Source organism: Neopelma chrysocephalum, unplaced genomic scaffold (assembly GCF_003984885.1).
Source record: "Neopelma chrysocephalum unplaced genomic scaffold, ASM398488v2 Primary Assembly neopelma1_88, whole genome shotgun sequence".
Classification (NCBI taxonomy): Eukaryota; Metazoa; Chordata; class Aves; order Passeriformes; family Pipridae; genus Neopelma; species Neopelma chrysocephalum.
In genome coordinates, this window is record NW_020897750.1 from 4,372,918 (window position 1) to 4,396,288 (window position 23,371).

The 23,371-nt window shown below is 41.5% G+C and overlaps 1 protein-coding gene across 5 annotated transcripts in view; it reads left to right on the forward strand.

The window, feature by feature from the left end:
• The window catches only part of LIN54 (lin-54 DREAM MuvB core complex component), a 45,506-nt gene that overhangs the window by 5,580 nt on the left and 16,555 nt on the right, over positions 1-23,371 (forward strand). For all 5 annotated transcript variants that reach the window (XM_027692806.1, XM_027692808.1, XM_027692809.1 and 2 more), the window contains exon 2: positions 17,437-18,164. In XM_027692806.1, the coding sequence (XP_027548607.1) occupies positions 17,472-18,164 (693 nt within the window). In that variant the 5' untranslated portion in view covers positions 17,437-17,471. The remainder of the gene's footprint in view (positions 1-17,436; positions 18,165-23,371) is intronic.

The window sequence follows — 23,371 nt, forward strand, 5'->3', positions numbered from 1 at the left end:
CCGGAGCTCGTCGCGCCGGGCCCTGCGGGGCCCGGCTGCTCCGGCCCGCGGGACACCGCGCAGGGTCGCCCCGGGGACCGGACTGCGACCCAGACCTGCCGCCCGAGGGGCCCGGGGAGCCTCCGGGGCCGCGCCGGGCTCGGTGCCGGGCGGTGAGCGCGTCCCGCCCGTGTCAGCGGGGCGATGGCCCGGGCGCTGCCCCGCGCGGGGCGGGTGCGGCGCTTTCTTGGCTCGCCCAGGGTGTCAGGGCGCACCTGTGCCTTGAGCGCACCGCTGTCCGGCCCTGGACAGCCCCCGAGCTCCAGGGGAATGTGTCCAGTCCTGGGCTCCTCAGGACAAAAAGGACAAGGAGCTAAGGGAGAGGGTCCAGCGGAGGCCACAAAGATGATGAGATGTCTGGAGCATCTCTCTTAAGAGGAGAGACTGTGGGAGCTGGGCCTGTTTGGTCCAGAAGACTGAGAGGGGATCCAGTTAATACATATAAATATCTTAAAGGCAGGTGCCAAGAGGATGGCGCCAGACTCTTTTTGGTGGTGCCCAGCAGTAGGATGAGGAGCAATGACCATAAACTAAAACACCAGAAGTTTCACCTCAACATGATAAAGAACTTTTTTATGTTGAAGGTGGCAGAGCACTGGAATAGGCTGCCCAGGGAGGTTGTGGAGTCTTCCTCTCTGGAGATATTCCAAACTCACCTGCATGCATTTTTGTCACCTGCTCGAGGTGACCCTGCCTTGTCAGGAGGTTTGGACTAGATGGTCTCCAGAGGTCCCTTACAACTTTGTGATTCTGTAAATGTAACTGGACCATCTTTTAGGATGGTCCCAGCTTCTCTCGTCACCCCTCTTGTGTGTTATGAGGCATCTGTGATTCTGTGATTTGCATTCAGAATGTGTCATTAATTATTCGTGACCTTGACTTTGAAGCGCGCTGTGTACTAATTATGTAATGCTTGGTATTGAGGTTTTGGGTTCTGGAAAGCGCTGTGGCATCCAGAGCATGTGCAACTGTCCACTGGAATATAGTGAGAAAGCTGTCATACCTAAGATTTCCAGTGAAGAAAGAACAGATATTTAAATGATCTTTCATTAGATTCATTATTCTGAACAGTTGCTTTAAATAAATTACAGTTATTATAGGAAATACTGAATATAGAAAAATAATTTTAAGTATTCTTTGCAATGTTTACATACAACTGGCAATAACAAACAGGCAGTGAATAATTGTGCACGTGGCTAACTTATTCACAACAGCTTTTGGCTTATGGGAGGCAAGAAGAATAGTGAATTATCAGCTGAAAACATTTCTTCTGTCAGTGAAATCCTTTTATTCCTCAAGACATCCAGTTTACCTATCCATCAGCAAGTGGTAACAGTTAGTTACATACCTGGTATGGACCCACAGAGATGTGTGGCTGTATTGCTCTGTAGGCCAAGCACTCTTAAAGGCTGGCTTGGAGAGTGTGTTAGAAAATACTGCCAAGCTTCTCTAATGGGTTAAAAAAGTACTTCATGCTTGTTGTAGTGCTGTAAGCTTGGAAAGTTTGTTGTGCAAGGTTGGTTGTTCAGATTATGTATCAAAAACTACTTGCTGATGTTTGGTTTGCTTGTACTCCTGTAATGTCCAAGCTCAGGTAGTTTGTAACTGAATACTCTGAACATTTCAGCCAGAATTCTCAATAAGGTTTAACTGCTTTCAGGTTCACTATCTGCGGACTACAGGTCAATATGAAGTGTGGTGAAGAGTGCTGTCAGATTTCAACCTTAGAACCATTGTTATCTCACACATTGGGATATTTTAGGTTTGGAAAAGCAGTCAAAGCCCCTTAGGTTCTTTTCCCCTATGCCTGTTTGAAAAATATTTAATGGGGAAGAAAAAACACCTAAGGTAGATTGGGAGTGGTGTTTTGATTTCTGCTCTAGCAACGAACCATGCTTCTTTATCTGTCACTTGGTCTATTTGTGTTTTTGTTCCTTTCCTATGCTCTAGAGGTGGTGCTTTCTTCTTCACATGCTGTCAGAAGCACATCCTAGTGTCCTACAGTTTGTGTACTGTGACAGTAGGAGGGTACTGTAGGGTATTTTATGACAAGTACCTAGGGGACAAACTCATGCTTGTTTTGGCTTTTTTATTATTATTCTTAGTTTCAGGAGCTCCCAGTGAGAAGAGGAAAACGATTCTTGAATTCTTGATTCAAGGGTTTGTATTTTACCAGGCCTTATATTTGAGTAGCTTGGTTTCCTCAGTTGCTTAGAAAGCCGATAAGCAGCATGTGGCTTTCAGTACAGCCTGTAACCAGGCTCGCTCACTTGACAGCTTTAGAAGTATGAAAAAAATTTTCTTGCATAAGAAAGAATGAGACTGATGGAATAATTAATTGATCAGTCATGGGGTGCACAGCTACATGATGTGAGAGATTCAGGTTTTTCATGTTCCAGATCCAGATGTAGATTAGTGACTCCTTAACTCTTTCAGCTTGCGTGTCATTCCCCTTCAGGAGCCATCCTTCTGCAACCAGACATGTTGCTACCCATATGAGGGTTATGTCCTTAGTTTTGGGCTCTGCTTTGATCTGTTGTACGAGTTCTAGGTACGTACTGAATCCCCATCTCTATGGACTAGCTGTTTTGGGTGTTTTCTTCCTTTCGAGTAAGAGCAGTTTCTGTTATAGACTCAAGAAGCCTATCTGAAAAAGCTTCTTTAGATGTATCTGTTCTTATGAAAGGTCTTTCAGTTGTGATTCCTCGGTGCTATTCTGGTGCTGGTAAACTTTGAACTTGAGCTATCCAAGCACACTGACTCACCAGAATTTGCTTGCTACTTTGTAGAGAAGTTTCCTTCCTGGGTTGCGCACTAGCATCAGCAGTGTGGAGAAAATGAGGCTGTGCTAGCCCACAGTTTGGTTTGGATGGCTAGCTTTGCTCCAGCCTGGCTCCTTTATCTGGGCTGCCTTGCAGCTACATAGATGACTGGTAGCACAAGGAGGAGGGAAAATGTATGGAAATGGATGGGCAGATGCCAAAGGTGGACAGGAGACCTTTAGCAGTAGTGCTGACTTAATACACCCAGGGAATTGAAATATAAGGAAAGTAATGCTGCTGATCATGTGCATGCAGTGGTCAAAGTAGCAAATGATGCTATTTGAAATAGCAGTGCAATAAAGGTATTGCTAGGATATTTCTCACATTAAATCCTCTAAAATTGTATCAGATGCTTGTTTTTGTTAGTGTATGATTAGCAGTTTGTTGACATATAATGTTTTTTAGCTTTTGCTTTTCCTTTTTAAATTTGATGGAAACATAGATTATTAGGAAGAAATTCTTTACAGAGAGGGTAATCAGGCATTGGAATGGGCTGCCCAGGGAAGTGGTGGATTCTCTGTCCCTGGAGGCTTTTAAGATGAGACTGGATGTGGCACTTTGTGCCATGGTCTGGTAACCACAGCAGTGTTGGATCAAGGGTTGGACTTGATGATCTCAGAGGTCCTTTCCAACCTGACTGATTCTATGATTCTATACCCAGAACTTGCCTAGGGAAGAAGGATCTCCTCATAACTGGTATGTGGTGAAGTGGTTAGAAAGTTTGTTGGGTTTGTTTTTCTCTGTCCATTCTTAAAAAGAAAGCAGCTAGCACCTCTGTTATAAACATGACAGTGGTAACATGAGTTTAATCAATCTTCCCATGGAAAAAAACCCAACCAAACAACTAAAAAAAAAACCAAAACCACAAAGCCAAAAACCTTAACTGTATAATATAAAATTCTCATGTGCATATCACTTGATAACTGTCAGTTTGAACGTGTAGGCATTGCTAATTTGTGTACCTTGCCCATTCTTCTGGTCTGCTGCACACAGTTGTTTGTATGGTGTGTCAGGTAGGGAGCATTCACTTAACAGAATGTAGAATAATGGGAAGGGAATGGTGTGCCTTGGTTGAGTGAAGTATGGTTGCTTTGGGAACTGTTTTGCACCTATAGATGGTTAATTTGTAGCAGAAGAACACCTGATATTTTCTTAAGTATTCCTTGTAACTGTTGAAAAAAAGACTGGATACTTACACTAGTTACATATTCAATGTTTTGTAAGGATTAAGGCTGGAGATTTTTTCTTGCTGTAGTTTGCCACTGTATTTGATAAATCTAGAACCATGATCCTCTGGGAAGCATGCAGGCAAACTGCTTCCCTGTCCTATGTGGAGAATGTAAAAGAAAATGGAAATTATTTTGTTTGTGTTCCACTTACATATTTTGTTACTGTGTTCAAACGATTTGCTTTCAGTCTGCAGTTACATATGCAAACATGGTGAGTTTACAGTCTTAGATGATTAATTTTTCCACTTACCTTTGTTAATCATAGCGTCCTTATGGATTAATCTTTTTCTGGTTTCATTACCTGCGTTTTTTAAAAGCAATCTCTAGCTCAGTAAGCTTAAACAAATGAGACTGTTGAGGAAACAGCGCTGAGTGATTTTTGTAAGTCTTTGCTTTACGACAAAACAAACCTTTCCGTTTTAGAGACAAACTGTAGCGTGTCAGAGAGAGTAAGATAAGGGGGAATGCATGGAATGAATGACACTGTTTTGCCCATTACTGAAATGACAGCAAAATTGAAGAACAGCAATTAATTACGAAAGTTGTAGTACAGCAAGATCACCTATGTGCAGTTATGCTCTTTCATTCGATAACATGCCAGCAGTATAGGCTGAGTCTTGGGTATACGTATGCTTCTGTGGAGGTTTTTCTGACATGCCGGGTCTCAAGAGTTTCATAATAAATGCATTTCCTATCTTTTTGTGCCATTGCTCTTGGTGAATTTCAATTGACTGGAATAATTGATGTGTGCTTGTTTGCGTTTGGCAAAAACGGATGGGAGAACACAGCAAACAAGTAAATTTACTAGCACTTTCTTATCTTTTTTTTTTTGTTTATGAAATAATGAAAGGATTTGTTTCTCTAGGGTTTATTTGTTTTCCCTTTGAAATCGACTTAGGCAAACAAGTGACTTCTTAATTGTAGCTTCTTTCTGCTTTGCATAGGTAGGTGTTCTAAATCACTTGCATTAGCAAGCAGTTAAGAATCTCTGAGGACCCGTGAGCCTTTTGCTTTTATGTGGTGCATTCAATCTTTTCTTGAAATAAGTTTTGTCTATTTGCTGGGTTAATGTCTGGAACATTAAATGAAGAGTGGGGTGTTTTTTTCCATTTGCAAAGATTAGTTATGGTGCCAGTGCTGTGAACTGGCCACATTGGAGTGACCAACAAGGCTGTAGGCAATTTTGCACCTACACTGATATTAGCAAAGTTTATTGCTTCTCTTTTCCTGTGGGAGAAAACGTATATGAGCTACGGATTCTCCCAAGAGAGAAGCAGAAAACATGCAAGAGGGAAGATGCTTTTCAATTTTTACTGTTGCTGCTGGAATGACTGAGAAAAATAAGGGCTTATTCTTTCTCTTGGACAGGAAGGTGATTTTAGTGTTATTTCAGCAAAAAGAAATCAGTTGAATAAAAGATTTTGACAAGTTGGATAGCCTGGATTCTTGAAAAAAAAATCTTTAAGGACATTACTATCACAAGTTGTTACATTGGTTTCTGCTATTTGTTTATGGCTGCAACATAAGATCTTAGTTGTCCAGATCATAAGAACCTGAGCTGTCCTCAACAATGCAGATGCATTTTGCACAAGAATCCCATAGTCACTTATAAGTTATATTGCTACTGCTCAATTGGTTTTGATAGATTGTGCAGTTTGACACAGAGCTGCTTGGCTGCATGTCCTGAGCTGGATTCTGGAGGAACTTACTGAGGTGCTGTGACACCCTCTGGTTCAGGTGTGTCCAGCTCTGTGGATATGTGGTGCTTTTAACTCTGTGTAGTTGTGAACTAGGGCAGCTGAGTCACAGCAAACAACCTGCCAAGCTGCAGGTCAGCTTCAGTGTCCCATCACAGATAACACTGTTAATCTCCAGTCCTCCAAATTATGGATTTACAGTTGGCAAAAGCTTCTTTTGTGTATACAGAGTTGTCTTAGAGGTAGTAGAGAGGGAAGCTGTGAGCTAGATCCTGCTACATAAAAAAAAAAGGCAAACAACTTTTTTTCAATGGAAAAATACAGTTAAGGCTTGGCATATAATTGTTTCTTCTCTTACTGATTCTGAGAATGAGATGAACATTCTGGATATATGTCAACTCAGTGTGGTGGGGACTTGTCCAAATGGTGGTCAAGCGTGTTTGCCATAGAAGTCAAATTTGGAACAGTATCCTATAAGGACAGAAAGGGATATATTGAGCAGCATGAACGCTGCATGCGAAGAATTCTTTCTGGGTGGCCTTGATGTGCTGTCTGGAATAAAGCATCTCCTGGGACAGGGTAATATACAGTGTCAATATCTCACTGTCACTTCCAGCATATTGAAAACAAAGGTTGTAAAAGATACTGTGTGCTCCTAGTCACTGAAATCCTTCTCTCTGGCTAGTCCTGTCTGTGAGCTTTTGGGGGTTTTTGAAGTGTTTATCCAAAACTGTTGGTTTTCCTTACACCTAATGAAACTTACCTGTTTGTGTTTCAGAAGCTCTTCAACCTTTTATGTTATGTCACATGAGACTTCAGAGGTCTGAGAAGCCTACATTTGAAGTGGCCCACGTGGTTCTGGGGCAGAGATGAAGATTCCACTAAAATTCCCACTTTTCCCATTGAATTGATCTCCTGACTCAAAATCTTAATTTGAAATTTAATTCCACAAAAGTCAATCGGTTATTGCACTGTCCTAGTTATATAAATAAGCTTCCCCAAAAATAACATAGGGGTGCTTTATCTGGAGAGTCAAGTGGGAAGGAGGGGGTAATAGTGTTTTTTGGCATCTGAATGAAGTCACAGTTTGCCTGCAGGTGAGTTATTTATCTTCAGCTCAGCCCTTCTGCAAGTAAATATATTCTGCACTTGTAAAGTGTTGTCACGTTTAAAGCTGGTGGAGCTGCTGAGATTTGCAGCTAGAAGCATGTTTTCTCACAAATCACTGCAATATAACTGTTGGAGCTATTTTTGCTTTTCTTTTAATGCTCTACTGAACTCGAAAAGAGCCAACTTAGATTTGTAGGATACAGGATACATTTAAAAAGCAGTAGTGGTCTTAGCAGCTTTCACTGCTGTTCAGATCTTGCCATCACTACCTTGAAAGCATTGTGGTTTGTGGTCTTAAGATTTTTGCCTGGTTTTCATCTCTTTGTTCTCCTAACTGCAAAAAGAATCATGTGGTTGCATAAGACACATAAGGAATTGCGTTTTTAGGACAAAATGTTTTTCTGTGCCGTATTTGAAATGAAATACCCCACTGAAATCAGTGTTGTGTGGGGGTTTTTTGTTTTGATTAGAATGAACTTCATGTGTTGTATCTTCAGCTGGACAGTGCAGGTGTAGTATAGATGTGGTGCACTGCATAATCATCATGCTTCCCAGCTGGCAAAGTGTCAATAAAACTGGTGGGTTACAATTCTATTGTGATGAACTCTTGCTCATAAACTCGTGCTAAAATGTGCTTTTGCTCAAATTGCTGGCAACAAGCCTAATCTTAAAGGTGCACAATGTGATAACACCTGCTGAAAGTCTGTGGGGAACTCGATATCAAGCCTATGATGGCAGTTTTCATGCTTGTTGTTTTTGAGAGTGTTCTTGGTGTGATATCGCTGCATGTTCTGAATTATTCTGTAGCTGTGCATTCAAGAGGTGTTCAAAATTTGGAAAGCCAGACCTTTATTTCAACCTATACTTCAAAGTCTGAAATCTGTGGTATTTGGGCCTAGTGATAAGTACTCCTCAAGTTTCAGGTTTTGGTTGGCTTTTTTTCAGTCAAGAGAAGTTCACTTCATGTTTATTCACTTTAGATTCCTATTGCCTTAATATTGGCCTCCTATTATTAAATACAGAAAATTGAATAATTTTAAGTTATTTTGGTGTTTGTTTTTTTTTTCTTTTGGTCTCACCACAAAGTTTGCATAGGGTTAGAAATGCTTCATTAAATATAAAGGCCCTGGAATTTATAAACCCAAATTTTGGCTTGTTCATGGCAGTGAACACCTTCAGAATGCGTTTAATGGTTGTAACACCTGTGCAGTTCTGTGGTTTTGTTCATGTTGTGAAAATGACTGAAACTGGCATAGGAACCAAGAGAAGGGTGAAGGGAAGTGTTCTCATTTTTAGTTTCTATTTTATTTTTAGTTTGTCTAAAGCTCTACTTGAAAGTAGAACATTGTTTCCAGTTATGAAAGGCAAACTGAACTGCTTTGAAGTATTCTGCTGCAATGAATGTTATTTCCAGTTCTTTCCTGGAAAGTTGCTCTGAGTATTGTGTGTGGTAAACAAGCAGTGTATAAGACTTTAACCCTACCATGGTAAAAATGAAAGGAGGATGTGCTCTTCAGCACACTCTGGAATTTGGTTAGCACTGGTGAGGATTAGACCCTTAAAGGACACCAAGGAGTTCTCAAGCAGCAGGTTTATCATCAGCTTGCTGATCCTGGTGCATCTTCAGAATGATGTGGAAGTCTGAGTTTTCGACTTGCTGTGAGCCACAAGTAACAAATGCTGAAAGTATCAATTGATGATTATGAGTAGATAGATAGATATCTCTGCAAATTTGAAACATAGACATGGCTTGAAATGCAGACCAATATGAGTAAAATGGTATGGTTTTGCCCTTTTCTTAATGGACATTTAACCAACATGTGAGAGCAAGGGAGAATAGCTACAAGCCATGCATGGGAAAGTAATTTGATCTTTAAGTGGCTTAGTTTTCTACATACTAATGATTCTGAGCAAGTGCTTGGAGTTTTGTTGGGTTTTGTTCAGTAATACTGCTCAGTACCTCCCAATGGCTGGAATGTTCTTCCTTAATAATCTTCTTTTTATTAGATGGCACATTTGGGCAATGTAATGTTTGCTTGTGGTGAAAAGGGGATTGTCCAATCTGGAGCTACATATCTCAGTGTTTTGAAATGCTGGTTTTCTAGGAAGCAGTGCACTCACATGTGCAATATGATTCAACCATTTGCAATTTGTATGACATGCTGTTTTTATCAAAAACTTAGTTGTAGCTTTTTTCCTGTTTCTACCTTCTATTTTGCCTGAAAGGCTCTGACTCCTGGGGATTTTTGGTTAGGTACTCTATCTAAGGTCCTTGTTAGTTTAATTGTAAAAATTGCTTTTGTACTTGGCATGTGTAATCTAATTTCTGTGGTAGCATGCTGTGATTCCTGGTATGTGAGAAATAATTTTGATGTGAAGAAAACAGCTATAGGTCACAGGATAGCTGAGTTTTAAAGTATATTTGTAGCAGCTGTTGTGGTGAAGGAGGAAGATACAGTCATGTAAACCATTTCAGTTTTTAAGACAGTAAGACATGAATTTTTGCAAACTTTAATAAAATATCCTTTTTTTTTGTTTACAGCATGTTTGTAAAGAACATCATCTCATTCTTCCTCTGTGGGTTGTTTTTTGGGGGGGAGGGGACACTCATTGTGTTTTAACTGTCGTTGACAGTCTTTTGTAGTATTATATGTCAATTATAACAGCCTAGAGAGCTTAGTAACTGTTTCATGGTTAAATAATTGCAGCATGCTTTTTTCCCCCTCCATCCCAAGAACTGGAAAATTAGGAAGGTGAATGGGAGTAAGTGAATGAATTGCTACTGCAGTGCAGTGTTTCCATGGGACTGTACTTAAATTTTGTTGTCGCAGCTTCCAACTGCTCACACAATCACAGAATGATTGGGGTTGGAAGGGCCCTTTGAAGATGATCTAGTCCAACCTGACTGCCAAACCTAGAGCAGGTTGCATGTGTTAGTATCCAGGTGGATTTCTGCAGAGAAGGAAACTCCACAACCTCTCTGGGCAACTTTTCTAGATCGTGGCCACACTGTTCCTGACACCCCCAGGATACCACTGGCCTTCTTGGCCAAAAGGACACACTGCTGGCTTGCAGTGAACTTGGCCACTGGAACTCCCAGGTCCTTCTCTGCAGAGCTGCTTTCCAGCAGGTTACCCCCCAGCCTGTACCAGTGCTTGGGTTTATTCCTCTCTAGATGCGGAACCCTGCACTTGCCTTTGTTAAACTTCATTAGGTTCCTCTCTGCCCAACTCTCCAACCTGTCCAAGTCTCACTGAATGGCAGCACAACCTCCTGGTGTATCAGCCACTCCTTCCAGTTTTGTATCATCATCAAACCTGCTTGCTGAGAGTGCACTCTGTCCCTTCATCCACATCATTTAACAAGTTGAACAAGACTAACCCAGTGCTGACCCCTGGGGAACACTGCGACCTACAGGCCTCCAGTCAGACTCTGCGTCTGATCACAACTCTCTGAGCTCTGCTGTTCAGCCAGTTTTCAATCTACCTCACTGTCCACTCACCCAACCCACACCTCCTGAGCTTGCCTGTGTGGATATTTTGGGAGACTGTAAAAAACCTTACTGAGGTCAAGATAGACAGCATGCAGTGCTCTCCCCTCATCTACCCAACCAGTCATTTCATCATAGAAGGCTGTCAGATTGGTCAAGTATTATTACCCCTTGGTGAACCTGTGATGACTGCTCCTGATTAACTTCTTCCACATGTTTAGAGACGATGGCCAGGATAAGCTGCTCCATCACCTTTCCAGGGATTGAGGTGAGACTGACTGGCCTGTAGTTTCCTGGGTCCTCCTTTTGCCCTTTTTGGAGACTGGAGTAACGTTGGCTTTCCTCCAGTCCATGAGTGTCTCTCCTTTTCTCCATTACCTTTCAAAGATGGTGGAAAGTAGCTTAGCACTAATATCTGCCAGCAGATCCCTCAGCACTTGTGGGTGCAATCCCATCAGGGTCCATGGATTTGTGGGTGTTAGGTTTGCCTAAGTGATCTCTAGCCCTATCCTCCTCAAGTAAGGAAACATTTTTTTCTCCATATTTTCTCTCTTAGTTCCAGGGTCAGGGATTCCTGAGAGCTGGCCTTAGCAGTAAAGACTCAAGCAGAGAAGGCATTCGGTAACTTTATCTTGTCTGTGTCCTTTGTCACCAGGGCACCCATCTCATTCAGCAGCGGTCCCACAATTTCCCTAGTCTTCCTTTTGCTGCTCACGTACTTGAAGAAACCCTTCTTATTGTCCTTGACATCTCTTGCCAGATTTAATTCCAAATGGACCTTAGCCTTCCTTGTCATGTCCCTGCATAATCTGACAATGTACCTGTATTCTTCCCAAGTAGCCTGTCCCTTTCTCCACATTCTTTAACCTTCCTTCTTCTGTTTAAGTTTTGCCAGAACCTCTTGTTCATCCATGTAGGTCTCTCACCCCGCTTGCTTGATTTCTTACTCTTAGGAATGTACCAATCTTGAGTCTGGAGGAAGTGATGCTTGAATATTAGCCAGCTTCATTGGGCCCCTCCAAGGTTCCAGGGCTTTGTTCCATGATACCCTACCAAGCAGATGCCTGAAGAGGCCAAAGTCTGCTCTCCTGAAACCATGGGCACTGTGTGCCCTCCTCACTGCCCTGAGAATCTTGAACTTCACCATTTCATGGTCACTGTAGCCAAGGGTGCCTTGGAGCTTTACATTCCCCACCAGGCCCTCCCTGTCTATGAGCACAAGGTCCAGCATTGTACCTCTTCTCATTGGCTTCTCTTATCACTTAGGGAAGGAAGTGATCAACAAATACCAAGAACCTCATGTATTGCTTGTGCCCCTGCTGTGTTGTCTCTCCAACAGACACTGGGGTGGTTCCCTGTGAGGACCAGGACTTGTAAACGTGAGGATGCTCCTGTCTGTCTATTGAGGACCTCTTTAGCTCGATCTTCCTGGTTAGGTGGCCTGTCTATACAGGTGACCCCTACTGTAATGTCACCTGTCCCCACCCTTCTCTTAATCCTGACCCATAAGCTCTCAGTCGCCTCCTCACCATCCTCAGGCAGAGCTCCATGTGCTCCAACTGATCACTGACATAGAGGATGACACTCCCTCCTTGTCTCTTATGCCTGCCCTTCCTGAAGAGCCTGTATCCTTTTATTCCAACACTCTGGTCATAGAAGCCATCCATCCCACCACGTCTCTGCGATGTCAATGAGATCATATTCCTGCAGGTGGGCACACATCTCTTAACTGCTTTTGTTTATTCCCCATACTAAATGTGTGGGGGCATAGAGGCATGTAAGAAAGGTCCCTGATGAAGCCGATTTACTGGCTGGAATTCCTTTGTGCTGCTCTTCGGGTTCTCTTCTGCTGACTTGCGATCCATCTCCAGGTTCTGGGCATCTCTTGCTGGTGCTGATATCAAAAATGCAACACCTGGGCACACCTTTTGCAGAAGGTCTGCTGCCTGTCTCTGTCCCAGGAGAAAGGTCTAGGCACTGGCCCTCGAGGCCTGGTGATTTTAAACTGCTTAATCTCTAAGTATTAAGACCCAAAAATGAGATTTTTTCCAGCTCAGCAGCCTTCGGGAGTTTACATATCTGCCACTATTGGAGAGGACAGATAAGCAGAAGCTGAAAAATTTGAAAAGCCTATAAGCCCCTAAATTTTGATTGCATGTGGTTGACAGCATCTCATGCTTCTCAGTTAAATCATCAAGGATTCATTCTGTATTTCCCTTTTTTCCTCCTGCTCTTGCTTTTGTTCTAATGAATGGCTTTAGGATTGGAATAAATTATGTTTTTAAACCTTTACTAGTTAAGGTTTAAATTTGCCAGTTTATGAATGTAATGATACAATTATTATGGGGGTTTTGAGTTTTAAAATCCTCAAATGTGAACCATGGCCTGCTGACAGTCCTCTGCTCCACCTTGATCAGAAAGAGGAGGGATAGTGTTGGCACATTTTGGTCTCAGCAGTGGAAACGCCAAATGTTACCCCTTTTGTACTGGCTAATCAGTGATACTGCATTATTTTGTATTCATTTTTGTTTAGAGTCCATTGTAGTTGGAGTGAACAATTATTGATTAGGTTGTCCACTTTTACTTCTCTGCCATTCATCTGACCCAAGTTTGCTGCCTCATTCTCCCCCTTCTTGAGGGCAGGCTTCATCGTTCTTCTTCATACTTCTTTTTAAGGATTTTTGCAGGTCATAGCTTGGGAAGCTGAAAATACTTGCCGGTGCTTAATAGTGCTACACTTAATTGTGTGTATCTGGTCAAGCTTTACAGAACTACTGACAGATACTGTAGTATCTGGTAAGGATACTTAGTTTCAATTAGCATTTTCTGTGCATGTGGCAACAGTTTTACTGATCCCGAGGGGTTACATTCGAGGAAATGTGTTTATGAAGCCTTTGATTTTGGGTGGTGATGTGGGTTTGTTTTGCACTTCGAGGTGTTCATACAAAAGCTGTTACTGATTTGATTTCCTTATTTTCTGGTGAAAGTGACGTTTGAGAATTTAGTTAGAAAATGAATGTTGCCAATAACTTTAGGCAGGTCTGGCCAGTGTTCTTAAATCTGTCAAGTTGTACCAGAGTGTTCCCATGGCTGAGCACCACCAGGTGTGTGCTGTGCACTGAGAAGGGAATGGGAAAGGGTCTGCTAAAGCAGCCACAAATGGTGATGAGTTTCATGGTGTGCTGCTTCATTCTGGTGACCTTGCTAACATGCAGCACTTTCCCAGGACTTCTTGTAGAACTAGTCTCTGCAGCCTTATTTCTGTGTAATCTGAATTTATGAACAGTTTTACCTGCAGTACGTAGCCTCACTGATGGTTTTGTAAGATATCACTGTACTCGAACTGGTCATGGTTGCAGACTGGAAGGTTAACTGTTTTTATCTTAGTGAAACAGAGACATTTCTGGATCTAATAAGATGCAGTTAACGTGAAATACAAACATCGTTACATCTTGCATTTTGTTTACTTGTTTGCAGATCACTGTGCTTTATGATACTGATTTTTTTGATTTTTGTGTTTAGTGTGGTAGCTTTGATGTTTTATCAACAAAGGTGTTGATATAATCAATCTCAACTCTTTTAACAGAATTTCTTAAAGATTGTGCAGTGACATGCTAGTGACAAAGAGAAAAAAGATCAAAGTTCACAGGTACCTGTCACATACCATTCTGAGTCTTTACGAACAATCCTGGCAGTATTTATCCTCTTCCTTATAAATCCCCTTTACAACATCATATATATATATTATTCTGTGTGAATATCAAGAGTAGAAATCTGTTCTATAACTAGGATGATCACAGGTGGTTCACTCAAGCTGAGAATTTGTTCCTGTCCTCCTCCTAGCAGTACCTAGCATTTTTCAATGTTGTTGGTCCAAGGCTTTGCTGACAACATGCTTTAGTCCCAAATTTTTTATATGTGTTTGGCTGGCTGAGTGTCCTAAGCTGAGCTATGTTTACAAGAATTCATTGCAAGAATTTCTTCTTGAACTTTTAATTTAGCTGTCTTTTGTAGGCTAAAAGTATCTGTTTAGTAATCTGATCCTAGGATTTTTGTGGAGTTCCCCAGCCTGATAGTGTGCTCGTACACTTCTTGGCCTAGATTGTTTTTTTTCTTCAGGTTTTGAGCCAAGTTAAGTGTAAAGATGCATCTTTTTGAGGGGTTGTAGGTATACTTCTTGCATTATCAAGTACTCAAAGCATGACTACTGAAGTAAGGGAAGCTTTCAAGGGTTTAAAATAGTTAAAATAATTCTCTACACTTTCTTGAAGATCTAAGCTGTTAGAATCTTAAAAGAGGTTGGCATGCTTTTACTGTTGGTAATCACTTTAGTAGAGGAGCTGGAAAAAATGGAAACCGTATAAAAGCATTAGTGAAAAATAAGCAGCTGAACTGTTGAGAAATCCTGGCTAGATACCAAGAAGTAAAAATCTGCAGGGATGTTGGAGCTGCCTTTGATGACAGCAGCCTGTGATATAGCTAGGGTGAGATTTTGATTGTTGCCTTTCATGTATCTATTTCAGTCATATCCAATGTGCAATGAAGAAATAGAATAAGTGGGTTGTGTATGGTTCTTTTTTGCTGTTGTTGGTGACACAAGCCTGAACACATTAATGGAAGCTAACTGTGAAATGATGAGACGTGGTAAATGCAAAATCTTTCAATGTGGTCGCCATAAGGTGTTAATTCAGTAGCCATGAGTAATGGTTCTTTTCTTTTTACATGTCAGTTGCTGATTCCAGACTTGATGTGACGTATTTCTTTTCCTTTTGCATTCTGATTTGCAAGTGGTTGGTTTGGAGTCAGAATGCTGTTTAAAATCCTGACTCTATGTATTTAATATAAATATACCTTCAACTATTTAGTAACCATTTACTGCTTTGTAACATAACCAAATGTCAAGAAAAAAATGCCAATAACTGTTAAACTGCAGAACTACTTAAATTTATGTAAATATGGTCATAGTGTTAAAAAATACTAAAAATTACCTTTTTTTCTAGGGAATAACATGTAGAAATGCAAACCAAAAGCAAGTTATTTAAAATTATTTATAATTACTGAATATGGTGACTTTTCCACTGTCTGATTTAGATGATTCTCTCCTTTTCAAACTCATTGGCAATCATTCTTTGGATTGCAGTTGACCCTAGGAGTCTAACTCTTGATCCAAACCCCTTGTATTTATCAGTACAGAGATGAATGATGGTTTGGTTTGGTTTTGGCTTTGGTTTTTTTTGTGTCTGAAATAGTTTGAAGTCGTAATATCTAAGACACGAGCTTTTGCAGGTTGCTGAGGAGACAGTAAAGTGACACAGCTCAGAAGAAGAACTAGTGGCATTAACATATGCTGAAGCAGTCTACTTTAAGCAGTCTACTTTTACTATTCCTATTTTTGTGTAATCTCGTATTCAGTTAACCAATTTGACTTTAAGGCAGCAAGGTGATACTATCAGTGCTGTGTCCTTAGGAGTGAGCTGTTTTGTCTAGGGCTGGTTACCAGGGCTGGCATCATTGCAAGCTGTACAGGCGTTACTTTGGGAGAAATGCTTTCCAAAGGAGGTATTTCTGGCAGTGACATCAGATCACTTTGTATCTTTAAATGCCTGCCAATAAGTGAGCTGTGAGTTTGACTGTCAGTCGTCTGGACGAGTCCTTTCATGGCTCAGCCGTCTTGAGTGTCATGGCAGTTGGATCTGGCTTGTGCTCTGAGGTGAGGAGGATTCGTTTGGCGCCCTTTGCAGTCAGGGAGGCTGTGGGCTGCTCCGGCATAGCTGTCAGAGCTTGGCATGGAAACTATAATTACAGCAGGTTTTTTGCCCCCAGTCCTTCTACCTTGTGGGTAAAAGGCAGCTGTTCTGTCTTTGACTGGTGAGTGAAACGGACACACGATGACTCCAGAGGAAACAATGTCACCTTGGCATTTGGTCGGTGATTTTATTGGCACAGTTCCTTATGAATTAGTATTAATAACTCAGCTCTGCTTTTCCTAGCAAGTAGGAAACAGAATTTGCAAGGATTTTGTCCTCTTGAGCTTATAATGAGTACTTGGGAGCGTGTACACACACCTACATGGTATGGCCATCCATCCAGTGCACAAGTGTGTTCATGGGGTCAGCAAGTGGGGAAAGTGCCTTATTAAGCTGATCTGTTTTCAGACTCTGACAGTGATATAGCTTTAGTGGGAATGGTAGATGTGACCACTTCCAGCAGTGTCTTTAAGGCTTTTCAAGTGGGAAGTTATGCTGACTTTGAATCTCAGTAGTCTTTCTTTAATACATAAATTGGTTGCTCCTACCAGTGAGCTTAAAAAATTCCATTTTCTTTCATATGGGGTGTTCTTTGTTTTGTGTTTAGAATGCCTTTCAAATTAGTCATGAATTTGGGCGTTATGTTTTCTGGTGAGTATTGAGGAAAAAAAATTTACTGAGCTGCTCTTTTCATAGTGAACATTGAGGGATTACCCGTTCATCTTAGAAGTGCAGGGCTTTGGTCCAGAGGTAAGTGGGCTGCTGATTGAACTTGTGGTGTTGTTAAAGCCCATCACTAAAGAGACATTTGTTTTTCTGAGATTTCCAAAATGAAAATTTGGCAAATATGTCTGGTGTGGATAATAAGTCTCTTGAGGCAAGATACCCCGCTAATCAATGATGACATGTATGAGAAAAGACATCTGTTGGATTTTTTTTTTAAAGCTGTTTACCTCTTTCTGTATACTTCGGTAAGTTTAAATGTCTGTGTCCATATCTTTGGGGAGAAACACTGCTTCTTTGTGTACTGTATTGTCAGGAGTGGACTGGTAATCCACGCCAAGTCAGTGCCTTGATTTGACTTCAGTGAATGATGTTGTAAAGCTTTGGTCTAAGTTATTACTGAGAGTAAGTTCAGCTTAATGTGTTATGTTTGATAACAATTTGTTTCCATGATATCCCTCCTGTGCATGCACAATACTTTGAAAAAATCCTATGATATTTTCTTCTTTGGTAATATTATTTATAGAACTTTGAAAATGTATGTTTTCTGGAAGCCAATAACTTTTTAAAATATTACAGTACCTGCTCCGGTCATCACTGCCACTGCTACTAAAATGGAGGTGGTTTCAGCAGAAGTCAACAGCTTGCTCCCTGAGGAAATAATGGACACAGGCATCACTCTGGTGGAAGACGATGGCATCGAGGCAGTTATTGTGTCGTCGCCGATCGGAGACTCTATTCCCATGGAAACGGAACTGGAAGAAATAGTGAACATAAGCTCCACCAGCGACTCCTCAGCTACGACTACGGCCACAGTCACCACGGAATCAGTCACTGCCCCCAGCAGCCACTCGGGCGATGCCACAGCAAACACCACGACCCCAACTCCTGATATGAACGCAGCTGCAAAGCCCACCTTTCCCGGTGGCCTCCATAAACTTGGTGCTCAGACCCCCGTCACTATTTCAGCCAATCAAATTATTCTGAACAAGACCACCGACATTAAAATAGGCAATCAGAGTATTAAACCGGATGGGCAAAAGCTCATTGTAACAACTTTGGGCAAGTCTGGCCAGCCTATTGTTTTAGCATTACCCCACAGCCAACTCCCGCAGTCGCAGAAGACCGTGTCCCAAGCCCAAGGCGGAGACTCCAAGGTACAGGGCCAGCAAATCAAAGTTGTTATTGGAGGTCGGTCGGAAGTGAAACCTGTTGTTGGTGTCTCAGCTCTGACACAGGGAGGTCAGCTGATAAACACTGCAGCCCAGCCCTCTGTCTTGCAGTCCCAGCAAGTAAAAACAGTACAGGTAAAGTGAGTTATGCTGATGAAACATCTTAAAACCAGTTTTGTTGCTGCTGTTGTTGTCTGTTTCCTGCACTGATTGACACACTGTTGTTTTCAGCCTTTGCATTTATTCTTTGTATTAAAAAATACAATGCTGCTCTTAGCCCATGCTTTCATCTGTGGATGCATTTACCATTTTATGCCGTTTGCCTCTAGCTACTGTCTAGAATTCTAGCATTTGCCTCAGAGAAAGTGAACTATTCAGTAAAATGAAGATAATTTTCTCATTATTTTCATTTTATAAAAATAAATTCTACATACTTTCGGGAAGGCTAAATTGAACTCTGTGTGCATGTTGTTCTTCATTCAAAGTGTACACTTCTTATGAAAGAATAGCTTCTGCCTATCACATTTAGTTTGTTTAAATAAACTCTCTGAAAAAAACTTCCAGCATCTGAAAAAGAACAGAAAGGTGTATCTTGTCTGCCTCAAATCTATTTAAGCATGTCAGTAGATTATGATGGACTAGACACTATCATAAGATGAACACTTTAGGGTCTTATTCCCAATCTCTGACATGGATCTTAAGATATTTGAAACCACGGAGAATCTGCTTGGATCTGAAAATGTGTTGGAAAGACTTGGGTTATGACTCAAAGGGTCTGATCTTCATCTAGTGTGGGGCAGAACTAAATGTGAGTGACATAGTTCTAGTTGGCAGTGAGGCAGAAATAAGACCTCTTGAAGTGAAGGGAAAGCAGAACTCATTGCAAGTTATGATGGAAAAAATATTTATTTTTGCCTCTAAATGAAGTAAGAAATTAAAACCCAAGTATTCTAATAAAAATAATCAGCTGCACATGAAAAATGACAAAGCTTTAAGTGATTTACTAGCCAAATGTTTCCTGACTAGTATTTTGTGGGAAGTGAATGTGAGCAACTCTCAAGATTTTTTTTTAAGCTGCAGATGATTCCTGCACCAATTTCTATTTTCTCTTTTTTTGCTACATCATACCTGTGGAAACATGTTTAATAACGGCTATTTGAGACATAAATTTTCTAAAAGAACTTATAATTAATGATCAAGGTACATAAACGGTTCTCACTGTAGCCTTTATAAAAGTCTCTGCTCTTGACTCAGCATAGGAACGTTTAAGAGTGGGTCAGTTCCTGTTACTTGACTTCAGTTATTCTCCGCCAAGTGACAGATACAGGAAGCTGAGGAGAATGACTTAGCTGTGATGTGGTTTTTCTTGCATGAGGTGACCTGTGCTATCACTGACTGACATACAGTGACTTGGCCAATGACCTCTGCTGTTTGTCATTAGAAATTCTACAGGTTCCTTGATAGGAGCTCTTATGAATGGACTTGCATCCATTTATAAATCCAGTTAATTGCAGTTTGAGTAAATTTGTTTTGTTGGGGTCTCTTTTTGTTAAACCGTTGCTTCCATTTGCACAACAGGTTGAGTTGTTAGCACCTGGCATGCCTTTTTTCCTGTAAGGAGAGGGAGAAGTAGAAATGAAAAGCAAGAAGGCAATGTTAGTACCTGATACTGCAGGGAAGATGATTACATTAGCACTTCACAGACAGTGCTTCTCCCTGTAGAAAATTACTAAAGTATCAGAGTCATAAATGAGGCTGGGTGAGACATTCATGGGCCATGACTGGGGAGGTAACCTGGACCTGGAGTCCCTGGCTTAGAAAATGAAGTCCTGCATTTACCCCATCATCCTGAACAAGCTCCTTAACTTTTCAGTGACTGGAAAAGGAGGCTGCGAATGCCTCCCTGCCTTCCCAAGGGTCTTGTGTAACTTGTCTCTTGGGGCTTTGTGAATTAGGTATTTCAGATGGAAGGCAGCACAGTGCTTTGACTTGGTGCTGAAAAGTGAATCGGTAAAAGATGAGATGACTAAGAACTCTCATCAGTTCTTGTTACATTGTCACTATCATAGGGGCTTTGCATATCATTAGAGAAACTCAATTAGCCTTGCTGTAGCCTAATTGTGGCAGCTGAGATCTCAGCACTTGAGAGGTAATTGGTAGAGTTCAGCAAAAAGTTTCTTGGAATTTTGCTTCTTCTCTGATTATAGCTCTAGAGGTATGAGCCTGTGAGGTTTAAAGTATGGCAGGACCTTTGGCCTCATCTATATCCAGAGGTTATTTACTGTCTCTTGAGCACTTGTCCTGATTTAGTTGAAACTGCTGCCATGGACATGTGGAAAAAAACTACTGGACAAGTGCATCTGCTTTCAGCCTGTGGCTCCTGCCTCCACAGAGGCTCAAAAGCAGTGATGTGCCTGCTGGTGTTACTACTTTAGTTTGCACTAAGCAGGAGTTTGGCCTTGCACGCGACTCTGAACCAGATGTCCAAACGCATCACCATGGCTGGCATTAAGCTGGTCTGACTTGAACTTGGCTTGATGTGGTAACTGGCTCTGGTTTTAGCAGTTACATCAACATCTCCATAGCATCACTGCTGCCATGGCAAGCCAACTGCTAAGCCATCGTTGTGGCTTCGTCTCATCATGGAAAAGTGACCTTGTGCACTCCCTAGCCTCAAACTCCCATTCCTAGCTCAGTTTCTTCATGTTCTCTGAAGTATGCTGTTCTCCTTTTCTATTTCTAAAGTCCCTAATTTTTCATATTATGCCAAATATAAACTACATAGAGAGTGCCTACATGGACAACCTCCTGAGAGGTCATCTAGGGAGTGGACTTATAGTATGTTAGCTCCTTTGTGGTAGCTGCCCATGCAGGTATCCAGCAGTCAGTGTGAGGTATGGGTGTCCCTATTTCTGTATGAACAGAATACAGTTTGACCACCAAAAACAGAGTCCAACCATATAAACTTCTTAGTTCATCTTTAATGGAGAGTGCTTAGGAAGACATAAATTGACCACTTAAATCAAGTTACCTGCAAATAAATCTCTTTACTTCTATAGGGGAAAGAAGGTTAGTGTGTAAATATAATAATATTCTTACGGAAGAGCGTGTTGCCCCAGGAAAGATTTTTGCAGTCTAATTCAAAGTAACTTGGAGAGGCCATGCTTAGCTTACATAGGCAGGGGAATAATGTTAAGCTTGTTGAGATTGGTATAGTCAATGGCAGAGGGCTCCAGAGAACTTGCTCTTTCTGAATATCAAAGGGGCAGTCTGTCAACTTGATTATTTCCTCTGGCTTCTCCATTCTTTACTAAAATGTGTCGTGAGTTTCCCACTGATGTAGAAGCTTCTCAAAGGTGGCTGGGGTTATCAGCTCCGGTGGCAAAACCTCAGAAAGGCTCGCTTGGCAGCAGGTAGAGGGAGAAGTGCTGTTCTCCACGTATAACCAAACATGTTTGAGTCTTGTTATGTTTCCTAAGCCCTAAGGGTATTCGCTTATTTATTAACTGTCTTTGTAGACAAACAGTTCACCCAAAAAGCAGGGGCACATTTATCTGAGGAAGATACTGCAAGTTGAATATGAGGGAAGCAGAGCTACTTGTGTTGACCAACTCTCGGTTTGGGATTTTTAAATTTTTTTTCTGAAATACTTCATCTTAATGGTAGCTAGTATTTTACACGTATTCACGTAAGTCATTTAAACACACTTATTGACTGTTACTGGGAAACAACTGCTGTTGTCCGGAGCTGGCTCTTCCTGCTGGATGTTGATCATGTTCTGAGCCAGACTTTGCTCTCACTTTGGAGAGTAAAAGCAATAGCAGTTGAGTTGCAATAATACCTTATGGCAGGGTAAGATTAAGTTAAGCAGAACAGAAATCTCAAATCAAGCAGATGAAATGTGTGGAATTTATCAGAAATTAAAGTGTGTGCAAATTAAAAGAAAAAAATTACTGATAAAATGGCTACTCATCTGTCAGCTGTGTATGTGCTAAAAGAACTGAATCCTTGAAATGTTAAAATGACTTTGAGTTAAATTTGTGAACAGGGCCGTGAATGGAACTTCCTTCTTCAAACAACTCACGTTTCAAAGTTTTAGTTAATATATCTCCAAAAAGAGCAGGTTTATTTCTTCTGTTTCATTTTAAGCCTTGGCAATTGTATGTCACCTATAAAAGTAGCTGATGTGCCCTGGAAGCAGCGTATTTGGTCTGAGGTGGAGGTTGACTATGAGGAACACTTGTGTTGTAACTGTGGAGTAGCACATGGCTTCCTTTAACTGAGACCTGTTCTCTGCTCGTGCCTGGTGTTAGAGCTGCTCACTGCTGCCTTCCCTTGGCTGGGCATAGCTCAGGCATGCAGAGGTGGTGTTTGCTTTCCGTGGCAGGCTGGGGGGCTCCAGTGCCATAGCAGAAGGGCAGCTCTGGCTTCCCTGGTTTGTGCCATGAGTGTGCTGCTGGGAGTGCAAGCAGCCTCCCATGTGCTCTTTGTGGAGCAGTTGAGGAATTCGTGATGTGCTACTGAATGCTTCAAATCTCTTGTCATTACTTGACTGTAAAAAAAGTGTTTTCAGTCAATAAATTCTATAGATAGGGTTTTGTGTAGGAAACCATAACATCCAGCCTACTCAATTGCTTCCTTTAAGCATTCCTAACTTTCTCCAGCTATTAAAAGTAGCTGTCAGCTCTGTGTCTTGGCACATCAATGAGATTTCTCTAGTCAGCTACTTGAATAATAAAGGTGGTTCTATGCCTTTGGGAGGTGGCTCCCCACACGAATGCCAATGTCGTGCCTCTCTGATATTGCTGGAGCTGGTGGCTAAATTCCCACAGGATGTGCCTGGGGGTGTGTGGTGGAGGAGAGGCAGGATGTGCCTGCTCCAGTAATGCCTTCCAGTGTGGTCAGGTGGACTCAGGGAAGATCCTAGCAATAGTCCACACCTGTAGGCAGCCCCTGCTGTCAGCAGGTTAAAAGCTTTTGAAAAAAGTCAGCTTCTAAATTGAACTGTTCACTACCTGGCTGCTGGTGTATAAAAACTATTAGAATAAATGCATCAGGTAGTTAACTTCTGTCAGTGTGGGAAAGGGGAAAAAGTCATCTTTAAGACTTTTAAGACTATAAAACCCTGGTTATAAAGATTTCAGGTTGAGGGGATCTGTCATCAAATGGCATGTGCATGTTCTTGGTCCGGCTGTGTTTCAGGAGGCTGGATCACAAAAGAAAAAAAGATCCTCTTGTACCTGGAGGTAGCCAACTGATTTGTTCTTGGCTAGTGACTACCCAAAACTTTCAGGGACTCATGATGCACGTACTTTTGGGGAACTGTTGCAGAAGGTGGTTTC